Below are 13,497 nucleotides of genomic sequence, written 5' to 3'. Positions count from 1 at the left end.
GAGAGGAGAGAGGGAGAGAGCATGGCGAGGGGAGAGGGGGAGGGAGGGGAGAGGGGGAGCGGAGGGAGCATGGCGAGGGGAGGGGGCGGAGAGAGCATGGCGAGAGGGGGAGGGAGGGAGGGGAGAGGGGGAGCGGAGGGAGCATGGCGAGAGGAGAGGGGGAGGGAGGGGAGAGGAGCAAGGAGGTGCAGGGAAGATAATGAAACTGGCAATAATTTCATCCATTATAAGCAGATAAAGCTTGCCGAGGTTGCTCAGGCAGAAAAAAGGTGAGAACACAATCTGGAAGCTGAAAACTCCTGGCAATGCAAACAGCAGAAAGATCCTATGATTTGATTAGCTGCAGGTGAGTGCCCCTTAATGTACTGCTTCAGTGACTCAGACACCAATGTTGCCAGGTTTTACTGGCAGGGGCAAGGAACTTCAACCTTCTTTGGTTAAAATGACGTCCCAAGAGTCCTAATTGCACCATAGGACCCCTATTTTAATGTACTTATGAGGTCCTCGTCTGCCTGTGGTGGGTGGCATGGCCGCCTCTGAAAAGAGTACGATAAAATGGCGGCAGGTTGGAATGCAACGTTAATTACGTGACCTTTATTTTAACCATCTGGCGGCCCTATTCCAAGATTAAAATTGGGCCTTTGTTTTTACCAAATCAGCTGGAATATATTTTCCTCCTTAGGTACCTGCTATAATTCAGATTACTTCTTATGATCTAAAATAGAGCAGATACTAAGGTAAACCTCTCACACAAATGTCCTCACATTGGACAGAATTTCAGGAACCAAAGAGCACAAATCAGCATTCCACCCCCTCACCCTCAACTGGAAAAGCTGATCCAGAAGCTGCAACTGACCAAGGGATTCCCATTTTTTCCAATATTGCATATATTCTAATCAGTTCAGCTCTGTTCCAGAAGGAAACCATCAGAAATGTTGGAAATAGTGGCATGCACAGCAGGTCAGTCAGTATCAGAACGAGAAAAATAAATCAGATCAGGTATGACCCTCCATCAGTTCTGAAGAAGGGCCCAATTTATGGACATTTCTAATCGATTAAATAGTTGCTTCCCGGTGTTGCGGTTGCACCTTTGCTTTGTTATATAAGCAATCTCAACTGGATAATTTCAGAAGTTAGAGGTACCTGCAAATTTCTGTTCTTGGAATATGCAAGTACAGTATACAGAGTTCCCTCACTCTTAAATAGAATTTAAAAATTAAATCACAAAGTGTTGCTGTACTTAACTGCCAACTAACTGGATGCTAAATTTTAAAATGAAAGTTCCAAAACATACCTTCATCTACTTTTACTTCACTGTAGACTTCCTCTGTGGAGGGGAGATTCAACTTCAGACTATCTACATTTGCATCACTCTGAAAAGTCATCATCTAGAAGAAAAGACAACTGCAAAGTATTAATCTTTTTATTCTTAATGTCACACTTCTTTTAAACAAAATTTCTTCTTTTGACATTTGCACATTTAAACCACATTATTATAGAAAGCTTAACAGTAGGTTAAGAAACATAAAAACATCTTATTGTACATTCCATGCATGTAGAATTGTTAACTTAAATGATTCATAATTTCTGGCAGGTCTGCAGCCCTGCCCCTGGAGTTCTGATGTTATAGATCTGAGATGGTGATATGCCTTGAATTAACACTTTTTTAAAGCATATACCTTGACGTAATAAAACTCACTACGCACTTGGTTTGAGCATAAAGCAAGGCTTTAATCAACTTGTTTCAGAACATGGAGGTCTAGTTGTACTTCACTAGTTCCTGTCTTACAAAATGTCCCTGTCAAGCTGGGGCCGACGCCCGAGTATTTATACTCCTCGGATGGCGCCACCAGCTGGCCATCCAGCGTTATTTCATGAGTAGTTTCTTATGATGATGAGATTTCTAACATACCTTATACATTATCATTATCTGCACAAATTCCTAAGTTGCTAACATTATCTAATCTTAACTTATGGCAATTATTTAATCTCCAGGATACAAATTACAAATGGAGCTTCTCGTTATAGTGTTGATCTGGGCTAAGGCAGGCAGAGGAGAAGTCAATATGCAAGAACAATAATAATAGTGTGTGATTTTAACTCACACAAGAAGGATTGGAATAAAAGTGGTCAAATGGGTCACACTCTTCAGAATGCATCCAGGACTGACTCCCAGATCAGTATATTTCTAGTCCAACTAAGAAAGAAACATTACTTAATTTAGTTCTGGGAAATGAAGTGTGGCAAATAACTGAGGAGAGTCGAAGAACAATTGAGAAACAGTGACAACAGCAACAAGAGGAACTTGCATTTCTATAATGCCTTTAACGTTGGAAAAAATCCCAAGGTATATAACAAGAGCGTAATTCAGACAAAAATTGGCACTGAGCCAAAGAAAGAGATATTAGTAGGGTTGACTAAAAGCTTGGTCAAACAGGTAGGTTTTAATGAGGGTCTTAAAGGAGGAGAGAAAGAGGTGGAGTGACGGAAAGGTTTGGGGATAGAATTCCAGAGCTTAGGGCTTGGACAGCTGAAGGCACATCCGGGACAAAGGAGTGGGGGATGCACAACGTCAGAATTAGAGTTTTCAGAGGTTGTAGGGCTGGAAGAGGTTACAGAGCTAGGGAGGGGCAAGGCCATGGAGGGATTTGAACACAAGAATGATAATTTTAAAATTCAGGTGTTGGTGGACTGAAAGTCAATGTAGGTCAGCAACCACAGGGGTGATGGGAAGGGAGTCAGTGCCACCAGACTTTGCAGCTTTGGAAGAAGCTCATATAGCTGCAATGCAGACTCTGGGACCAAACCTGTGCTCCACCTAAGAGAGGTAGACATCCACCTTGCAGAAACAAGCACCACCTTGAAGAGATTGGTGGAGCAAATGAGTAAGGGTTTTCAATGCATCACTCATTATCTGCAGTCTACTCTCCCACAGATCTGTGGAAATCCTGAGCTCCAACCCCATTGGAGTGGCAGTGTCATGGCGGGAGCAGAATGTGTTGCTTTTTCTGAGGATATCAGCACATCTGCTCTCTCACCACCCACTTAACCAATAAAGTGCCAGAAAGCCAAACAAAGTGCTACAATCTGCCACCGGGACCTCACAGATTCAAGCAGCCAGAAGTCACCGGCCACAAGCATCTCAAGGGTCTCCACACGAGTAACAGCAGAATTCCACCAACTTTGCTGAGGCCACTAGGGGAGCACCTCGTGGAAGTAGTAGACTTAGTAAACATTCTGATAAGGCACCATGGATTGACACTTGGGTGAGAAATGAATGGAAGGCAATCATTGCGTTGGGAATTAAATTTAAAAAAATTCACATTTGGCACTTTGGTCTGCACTGTGGTTTTATAGCAGCTTCTGAGTCTGCATTGTCAGAATGTAATTGTTATAGAAGTTGGCTGAATAGTTTCAATGTTCTTTAATGCAGGATTAAAGGAGTGGTGAAGGATGTAACAAGGACTGTTAATACAGAGAAGCATTGTATAAATTCTCAGGGCAGGGGAATGAGGTCACTGGAATCACTGAGCAATTAACTTGTCCCTCGCATCTCTTGCTGCAAGGTGTTGAAGTGGCCCTCCTACTTCTGCTACTTCAGCGCCTTCCCTGTTCTTCTCTCATGAACATTGCCGCTATTACTATGCCTCCTCCAAATGCAGGCTTCTCTGTAAGGTGATGTTGTACACAGTATTGCCAAACCCACCGCCTCATAAATCAGGAGACACTTTTAAAAATCATAAGTTGCTATTTTTTTCCCGACCCAACCGCTCGCTGACCTTTGATCTCGGACAGGAAACGCATTCAGCTGTCACCAACCAATTAATGACATAAGAACATAAGAAATAGGAGCAGGAGTAGGTGGATCGGTAGCCCTGCTGTCATGTCACTCACAGGCTGACCACGCTCTGCTTTTGACCGTTACTTTCTGGAACATAACCTCCTCCAGCTCTACAACCCTCTGAGATCTCTGCACTCCTCCAATTTGGGCCTCTTGCGCATTCCCGATTTTAAATCGCTCCACCATTGACAGCCGTGTCTTCAGCTGCCTAGGCCCCAAGCTATGGAATTCCCTCCCTAAACCTTTTTGCCTCTCTACCTCTCTTTCCACCTTTAAGACACTCCTTAAAACATACCTCTTTGCCCAAGCTTCTGCCCTAATATCTTATGTGGCTCGGTGTCAAATTTTGCTTGATAACAAAAGCGCCTTGGGACGTTTTACTACGTTAAAGGCGCCACATAAATACCAGCTGCTGTTGTTGTTGTACATTTGTTTATATTTACAGTGCAATGTTGTCTTGGATAAAAATTTAGGCTGAGCCATGACCTGTATATGAGCCTGAGATAGGTCTGTGGGCTGAGTGGAGTAGAAGAAATAAGGCCCAAAAGAGGTTTACAGTACAGAAGGCGGCCATTCAGCCCATTGTCCTAGTCTGTCCTATTACCCTGATGAAGTACTTGGTTGCCACCCCCATCTATGTCTTCGGATCAACACCCATTTTTGTCAGATTATGCCTCTGTGAAGTACCTTGGAATAGTTTTGCTACGTTAAAGGCTGTGTAAATATGATATTTTTGGCTTCCCCATCTCTTTTTCCGGTTATTGTTTGATTTTACTTCAAAAGCTAGATGTAGAGATGAGCAAACCTAATAACTTTCTGTGCCTTAACTATACTCTTAATATTAATTTCCTAATTGAAATGTATTGTTGGTATGAATTTGCACCAATACCGAAGCCACATAAAATAGCTGGAAAACCCCTTAAAATCAACCTGGCATTTACTTAGTGTTTTTTAAAATTCGTTCATGGGATGTGGGCATCGCTGGCAAGGGTGGCATTTATCGTCCAACCCTAACTGCCCTTGAGAAGGTGGTGGTGAGCCACCTCTTGAACCGCTGCAGTCCTTGTGGTGAAAATACTCCCACAGTGCTGTTAGGTAGGGAGTTCCAAGATTTTGACCCAGCAATGATGAAGGATCGGCGATATTATTTCCAAGTCAGGATGGCATGTAACTTGGAGGGGAACTTGCAGGTGATGGTGTTCCCATGCATCTGCTGCCCTTGTCCTTCTAAGTGGCCAAAGTCGCGGGTTTAAGAGGTGCTGTCGAAGAAGCCTCGGCGAGTTGCTGCATTGAGTCTTGTAGATGGTACACACTGCAGCCACGGTACACCAGTGGTGGAGGGTGTGCTTGTTTCAGGTGCTGGATGGGGTGCCAATCAAGCGGGGTGCTTTGTCCTGGATGGTGTCGAGCTTCTTGAGTGTTGTTGGAGCTGCACTCATCCAGACAAGTGGAGAGTATTCCATCACACTCCTGAATTGTGCCTTGTAGATGGTGGAAAGTGTTACGTCCGTGTAATAATCAGACACAGACTGCGGAGAACGGTACAACGGTGTTTACTCAACGTGGCTCACACTGCAACTGAACTGTACAGATTACTACTCAGTGTTATATACAGGTATGGTCACTGCCGGTACAGCAGTATACATGAGCTGTAAAACACAGTTCCCCACTTAAAGGTATATACATTACAATTCCTCCCCTTTTAGATTAACAGTACCATGACACTCATTTAACAATTAAATATCAACTAATTACAATTAACACTTTTAACATGCAACATTAGCTGAAAATAGTCTATTTATATATTCAGTCTTTGAGGAGGCTTCCTGATCCTTTCTGGATAGCGCCTTTCGAGTGTCTTGCTCTTGGTGCGGAGGCGATTCTGGCCCCCTGTCATCGGTTGGTTCATCAGCTTCCGATGCTACTGTTTCTGGGGTAGATGCGACCTGTACGTCGGGTTCATCACCAGGTACGTATGGGCGAGTCATGGGGTTGACTTGTTCCTGTGACTCTAGGATCTGGTCAGCATGGCATCTCACGATGCTCTCCCCAACGTCCACTGTGTACATTAGTGGGCCCTGCCGTGTGCATATCGTTCCTGGCTGCCATTTTTCTGTTCGGTAGTCGCGGGCCAAGACTGGTTGCCCTACATTGAAGCTCCTTGTTGGCTTCTCATGGATGTGCTGGAATTGCTTACTCTCAACATCTCTTCGTACGTTTGGTCTGAGCAAATCCAGGCGAGATCTTAACCTTGGGTTAAAGAACATCATGGCTGGGGCCTGGTTGGCGACTGCATGTGTCGCATTCCGGTAGGCAAACAGGAAATTGTCCACCTTGTGCTGCAGCGGAATGTTGTCATTGTACATAGCCTTTATTGCCTTCTTAAAGGTTTGTGCAAACCTCTCAGCCAATGCATTTGTGGCTGGATGATACGGGGCGGATGTGTAATGCCTTACCCCATTCTTTTTCAAGAACCTCCGGAACTCTTCGGACACAAACTGTGGTCCGTTGTCGGAGCAAATCTGTTCTGGCAAGCCATTCCTGGCAAAAATGGTCCGTAGGACTGCAATAGTTTTCACCGTGGTGCTGGAGGACATTTTGATGACCTCAGGCCATTTCGAGTGCACATCCACGGCTATTAAAAACATTGAGTCCATGAATGGACCAGCAAAATCAATATGCACCCGTTGCCATGGAGATGAGGGCCACTCCCAGGGGTGTAGAGGGGCCTGTGGTGGTGCATTTTGGACTTTCTGGCATCCTGAGCAGCTCTTGGTCAGGTCCTCGATTTGTTTATCGATTCCCGGCCACCACACAAGCCCTGGCTAGGCTTTTCATTTTTACCCCTCCCAGATGACCCTCATGAAGCTCATTGAGCACTCTATCCCTTAACTTGGGTGGAATTACCACTCGGGATCCACACATCAAGGTCCCCCGGCACACTGACAGCTGTTCGCTCCTTGTCGAGAATGCTGGCAACAGTGAGTCGCCATGTGCTGGCCATCCCTTCACCGTCAAATCATATACCCGAGACAGCGTCGGGTCATTTCGGGTTTCCTTTTCAATACAAGCGTTAGTTACCGGTAGGTATTCAACTATAGTCGAATGGAATATTTCGACAGGATCCACTGCTGGTGCTTCCTCCGCAGTAGGCAGTAGCAGGCGTGATAGCCCATCAGCATTTCCATGCTGTTTCGTGCCTTTATATTCAATCTCATAGTGGTGCGCCCCTAGAAAAGTGACCATCTTTGTAGTCGTTGCGCAGTCATCACCGGAACGTCCTTCTTCGGATTAAAAATGGAGACAAGAGGCTGGTGATCAGTCAGCAAGGTGAATTTCTGCCCGTGCAGGTAGTGATTCAACTTTTTCACTCCCCACACTAGGCTGAGGGCCTCCCTGTCAATTTGGGCGTAGTTACGCTCGGCTGAGGTTAGTGATCGTGACGCAAAGGCTTTTGGCCTCTCTGAGCCGTCCGAGAATTTGTGCCACAGCACCGCTCCAATGCCGTAGGGTGACGCATCACATGCCAACCGAATTGGTAATGCCGGGTTGTAATGGGCCAATATCTCTTTCGATGTGATTAGTGTTTTGCTCTGCTGGAAAGCTCGTCTACATTCGTCACTCCACTTCCATGGCACCCCAGTTTGCAGTAGGGTGTTCAGTGGGTGTAGTATTGTAGACAAATTTGGCAAGAACTTATGGTAGTAGTTTACCAGCCCGAGGAACGACCTCAGTTGTGACACATTTTCCGGTGCTGGAGCCTTGACTACTGCCTCAATCTTCTCTGGGGACTTATGTAACCCCTCTTTATCGATAACGTGGCCACAATACGAGATCTGTTTTCTAAAAAACTCGCATTTGGTGCGGTTAGCTCGGAGCCCATATTCCTGCAATCTAGTGAGCACCTGCTCCAGGTTGGCAAGGTGATCACTGTCATTTTCGCCCGTGACCAGGATGTCGTCCAAATAACAATGGGTCCCTGGGATCCCTTGCAGGACTTGTTCCATTGCCCTCTACCAAATAGCCGGAGCTGATGCTACCCCGAATACCAGCCGGTTGTATTAGTAGAGACCTTTATGGGTGTTGACTGCGAGGTACTTTTTTTTTATGCTTCTTCTACCTCCATTTGCAGATACGCCTGGGCCAGATCAATCTTAGTGAAGCATTTCCCTCCAGATAGCGAGGCGAAAATATCTTCAATCCGCGGAAGTGGATATTGTACGGTGTGAAGGACCGGGTTCACTGTTTAAGTCCCCACAGATGCGAACCTTCCTTGGTTCCCCAGGTGTGCTGCTCAACGACTTTTTCATCACAGGGACGATGGGTGTAGCCCACTCGCTCCAGTCTACCTTGGACAGTACACCTGAATGTTCCAGACTCTCCAGCTCTGCTTCGACGGCTGGGTGGATCGCATAAGGTACCGGTCTGGCCTTAAAAAATTTTGGGCTTGCGTTTTCTTCAATTTTAATCGTCGCTGTCATGCCTTTTAGTGTTCCGAGTCCTTGCTGGAACACTTCTTTCGCGTCAGTTAGAATCTTTGACAGTCGCCCAGGTGTGACGTCGTCATCCTTTTTGTCAGCCACAGTCAGCGCCTGTATGGAATGCCAATCCAGTTGTATTTTCCGGATCCATTCACGTCCCAGTAATGGTGGTCCTCCATCTTGCAATATATACAGGTCTAGTTTTGGTGTTGCCTTACCGTTATATATAACGGTCACCCTTATTTTTCCTTTGGGCTAGACTTTTTGCCCCGTGTACGTCTTCAAAATAATTTTTGTGTCTCTCAAGGGTATGTGTGAGAATAGCCGCTCGTAGTCCCGTCGGTTTATGACTGTTAGGGCTGATCCTGTGTCCAATTCCATCTTAACCAGGACTCCTGCTATCTTGAGAGTGACCCAAATGGTTCAGTGATCCTCCGTTGTGATCACATTATGTAGTTTCAGACAACTCAATTCCCTGCTTTCGGAGTCGTTATCACTCTTTTGTTCGTCTGAACTATTCTCCGTTATCTTATGTACCTTCTTGTACTTTCCTTTGGTCGGTTTCTTATTGCTGGTTTTCTTTCCCGACCTGCAGACTCGTGCTATGTGTCCTACTTTTCCACACTGTCTGCACACTTTGTCTTTGAACCAGCAATCATTCTGGTCATGTGTTGTTCTGCCGCAGCGATAGCACTTCTCTGCTCCATATGACATTTCGTTTGTGCCATATTCTTGCGGTCTCTGTTGTATCTCTGCAGCGCCCTGCGCTGCTGCTTCATATGATACCGCAATGCTGAAAGCCTTTTCCAGCGTAAGGTCCTTTTCAGATAAAAGCTGTTTCTGGGTTCCTTCACTTTGTAACCCACACACAAACTTGTCCCTTAAGGGATCTGCCAGTCCCGCTCCAAACTGGCAGTGTTTCGATAGTTTGCGCAGTTCTGTTAAATAATCAGCATTGCTTTCATCCTTATGCTGGTTCCATTTGTGAAACTTGAATCTTTCTGCTATCAGCAGCGGTGTGGGGTTTAAATGTTCCTTTAGTATCATTACTATGTCTTCAAAACTCTTTTCCATTGGCTTCGTTGGGGTTACTAGTTTCGTAATAAACCATACGTCTTTGCACCCATTAAATTTAACAATACCGACGCTTTCTTGTCATCTGACACCCCATTTGCCTTGCAGTACACCTCTATTCGTTCGACATATGTAGTCCAATCTTCGACTTCATTGTCAAATGCGGTGATACTGCCACTCTTCGGCATTTTGGGTGTGGTTTAAAATGGCGTCTCCCAATGGCTTAAAATGGCATCTCCCGCGCTTTCCTTCCTCCCCCGCTGCTGCCGACGCCGCTCCCGGCGGTTCTCGAGGCAATGGCGGTGTCCTGTAGGTTTCGCGCGCTTCTCCTGCGCTGCTCGGCCCCTGAACACCAGCTGCGCCCTGTGCGCTCTTTCTCTCTCTCTCTCTCTCTCTTCTCTCTCTCTCTCCCCCCCCCCCCCCCCCCCCCCCGTCGACGCTGCTCAGCCCTTTGCTGTGCCGCTCGGTCGGGCTCTAGCCCGCCGCTGTCCGGGAAGGGTCTGCGCACAGCCTGTTTCGCTGGACCACCTCGACTGGAAAGCCAAGCCTGGCTCTCGACAGCCTCCCCCGCAATTCTCGAGTCTCTGCTGGATGACTGGGCGGTTGCCCGTGGTCGACACCCGAGTCTCTGGCCTTGACCTCCAATCCACTGATCTCCAGGAACGAATCCCCGGGAGGTGATGCAGAGTTGCAGGTAGGTTCGAACCTGCCTCGTTGCCAATGTTACGTCCGTGTAATAATCAGACACAGACTGCGGAGAATGGTACAACGGTGTTTACTCAACGTGGCTCACACTGCAACTGAACTGTACAGATTACTACTCAGTGTTATATACAGGTGTGGTCACTGCCAGTACTGCAGTATACATGAGCTGTAAAACATAGTTCCCCACTTAAAGGTATATACATTACAGAAAGGATTTCGGGAGCAAGGTGGTGAGACACTCACTGCAGAATACCCAGTCTCTGGCCTGCTCTTGTTGCCACAGGTTTATGTGGCTGGTCCAGTTAAGTTTCTGGTCAATGGTTACCCCCAGGATATTGATGCTGGGTGATTCGGCAATGGTAATATCATTGAAGGTCATGGGGTGGTGGTTCGACTCTCGCTTGTTGGAGATAGCCATTGCCTGGAAATTGTGTGGCGTGAACATTACTCGCCACTTATCAGCCCAAGGCTGAATCTCATCCAAGTCTTACTGCATGCGGGCATGGACTGCTTCATTATCTGAGGAGTTGCGAATGGAACTGAACACTGTGCAATCATCAGCAAACATCCCCACTTCTGACCTTATGTTGGAGGGAAGGTCATTGGTGAAGCAGCTGAAGATGGTTGGGCCTAGGACACTGCCCTGAGGAACTCCTGTAGTGAGGTCCTGGGGCTGTGATGATTAACCTTCAACCACCACAACCATCTTCTTTTGTGCTAGGTATGACTCCATCAGTGGAGCATTTTCCCCCCCGATTCCCAATGACTTCTGCTTTACCAGGGCTCCTTGATGCCACACTCGGTCAAATGCTGCCTTGATGTCCAAGGCAGTCACTCTCACCTCACCTCTGGAATTCAGCTCCTTTGTCCATGTTTGCATCAAGGCTGTAATGAGGTCGGGAGCCGAGTGGTCTTGGTGGAACCCAAACTGAGCATCGGTGAGAAGGTTATTGGTGAGTAAGTGCCACTTGATAGCACTGTCGATGACACCTTCCATCACTTTGCTGATGATTGAGAGTAGACTAATGGGATGGTAATTGGCCTGATTGGATTTGTCCTTTTGTGGACAGGACACACCTGGGCAATTTTCCACATTGTCGGGTAGATGCCAGTGTTGTAGCTTGGCTAGAGGCGTGGCTAGTTCTGGAGCACAAGTCTTCAGCACGACAGCCGGGATGTTGACAGGGCCCATAGCCTTTGCTGTATCCAATGAACTCAGCCGTTACTTCATATCATGTGGAGTGAATCGAATTGGCTGAAGACTGTGATGATTGGGACCTCAGGAGGAGGCCGATATGGATCATCCACTCGGCACTTCTGGCTGTAGATGGTCACAAACACTTTAGCCTTGTCTTTTGCACTCACGTGCTGGGCTCCGCCATCATTGAGGACGGGGATATTCATGAAGCCTCCTCCTCCTGTTAGTTGTTTAATTGTCCACCACCATTCATGACTGGATGTGGCAGGACTGCAGAGCTTTGATCTGATCCATTGATTGTGGGATCGCTTAGCTCTGTCTAGATCATGCTGTTTCCTCTGTTTAGCATGCATGTAATCCTGTATTGCAGCTTCCCCAAGTTGGCACCTCATTTTTACACCTGGTACTGCTCCTGGCATGCTCTTCTACACTCCGCATTGAACCAGGGTTGGTCCCCTAGCATGGTGGTAATGGTCGAGTGAGGTATATGCCGGGCCATGAGGTTACAGATTGTGGTGGAATACAATTCTGCTGCTGCTGATGGCCCACAGTGCCTCATGGATGCCCAGTTTTGAGCTGCCAGATCTGTTCTGAATCTATCCCATTTAGCACGATGGTAGTGCCACACAACATGATGGAGGGTGTCCTCAGTGTGAGGATGGGACTTCGTCTCTACAAGGACTGTGCGGTGATCAGTGCTAACGATGGTGTCATGGACAAATGCATCTGCGGCAGGTAGATTGGTGAGGACGAGGTCAAGTATGTTTTTCCCTCGTGTTGGTCCTCGCACCACCTGCCACAGGCCCAGTCAGGCAGTTATGTCTTTCAGGACTTGGTCAGCTCGGTCAGTGGTGCTACCAAAACACTCTTCATGATGGACATTGAAGTTCCCCACCCAGAGTACATTCTGTGCCCTTGCTACCCTCAGTGTTTCTTCCAAGTGGTGTTCAACATGGAAGAGTACGGATTCATCAGCTGAGGGATGGCAGTAGGTGGTAGTCAGCAGGTTTCTTTGCCTATGCTTGACTTGAAGCCATGAGACTTCAGGTGAACCGGAGTCAATGTTGAGGACTCCCAGGGCCACTCCCTCCCGATTGTATACCACTGTGCCGCCATCTCTGGTGCGTCTGTCCTGCCAGTGGGACAAGACATACCCAGGGATGGTGATGGAGGAGTCTGGGACATTGGCTGAAAGGTATGATTCTGTGAGTATGACTATGTCAGGCTGTTGCTTGACTAGTCTGTGGGCCAGCTCTCCCAATTTTGGCACAAGTCCCCAAATGTTAGTGAGGAGGATTTTGCAGGGTTGACTGGGCTGGGTATGCCTTTGTTGTATCAGAAGCCGGTGCCAAGGTCGATGCCGGGTGGTCCGTCTGGTTTTATTCTTCTTATTGCTTTTCACAGTGGATCGTTACAACGAAGTGGCTTGCTAGGCCATTTCAGAGGGCAGTTAAGAGTCAACCACATTGCTGTGGGTCTGGAGTCACATAGGGCAGATCGGGTAAGGACGGCAGATTTCCTTCCCTAAAGGGCATTAGTGAACCAGATGGGTTTTTACGATATGATAGTTTCATGGTCACCATTACTGATACTAGCTTTTTATTCCAGAATTTAAATTCCCCAGCTGCCGTGGTGGGATTTGAACTCATGTCTCTGATCATTAGTCCAGTAACATAACCACTCTGCTATTGTTCCTGTAAAATGTAGTGTCAAACTACATTTCTCTTTGTCAATTTTAGACCTGTTATTTCCAGTATTTTGCTGGAATCTGTGGAATTTCAACTTCTCCTCCCAATTTTAAACACTGGAGACAGAACCTGCATTATTTTAAACTTTTGCCGACTGCAAAAGGTAAACAAAGGAGAAAACACTGATTAACGCTGACCTGACTTTTCTCCAGTGAGACTGTCTCCTCATTATGCTATGACATTGTAACTCTATACGTTATAATAAGCATGAAAATGTCCTCCACTGTAACATTGTGCCCAAGCAAAGAACCACAGTGCTAATCCCCAACTCACTTGGTGATTTAAGTGTGTATGGTTAGGTTTCCAGGATTTTATTTCACAACAGCCAACAAGTAGCAGTTTAGGGAACAAATTAAAATGTCACAAACTTTCCATCTGTGCAGCAAATATAACTAAGAAGCAATATATAACTGGAGCTAAGAAACAGCAAAGGGCAGAAAACATTGGTGG

The 13,497-nt window shown here is 46.6% G+C and overlaps 1 protein-coding gene across 5 annotated transcripts in view; it reads right to left on the bottom strand.

The window, feature by feature from the left end:
* The window catches only part of arhgef28a (Rho guanine nucleotide exchange factor (GEF) 28a), a 678,106-nt gene that overhangs the window by 507,315 nt on the left and 157,294 nt on the right, over nt 1-13,497 (bottom strand). For all 5 annotated transcript variants that reach the window (XM_085990347.1, XM_085990327.1, XM_085990336.1 and 2 more), the window contains one exon: nt 1,295-1,388. In XM_085990347.1, the coding sequence (XP_085846473.1) occupies nt 1,295-1,388 (94 nt within the window). The remainder of the gene's footprint in view (nt 1-1,294; nt 1,389-13,497) is intronic.

The sequence above is a fragment of the Somniosus microcephalus genome, chromosome 1, assembly GCF_052327205.1.
Source record: "Somniosus microcephalus isolate GS21.2 chromosome 1, FLI_Smic_1.0, whole genome shotgun sequence".
Lineage (NCBI taxonomy): Eukaryota > Metazoa > Chordata > Chondrichthyes > Squaliformes > Somniosidae > Somniosus > Somniosus microcephalus.
The sequence above is the reverse complement of the archived record's forward strand: the minus strand, read 5'-3'. Positions and strand labels throughout refer to the sequence as shown.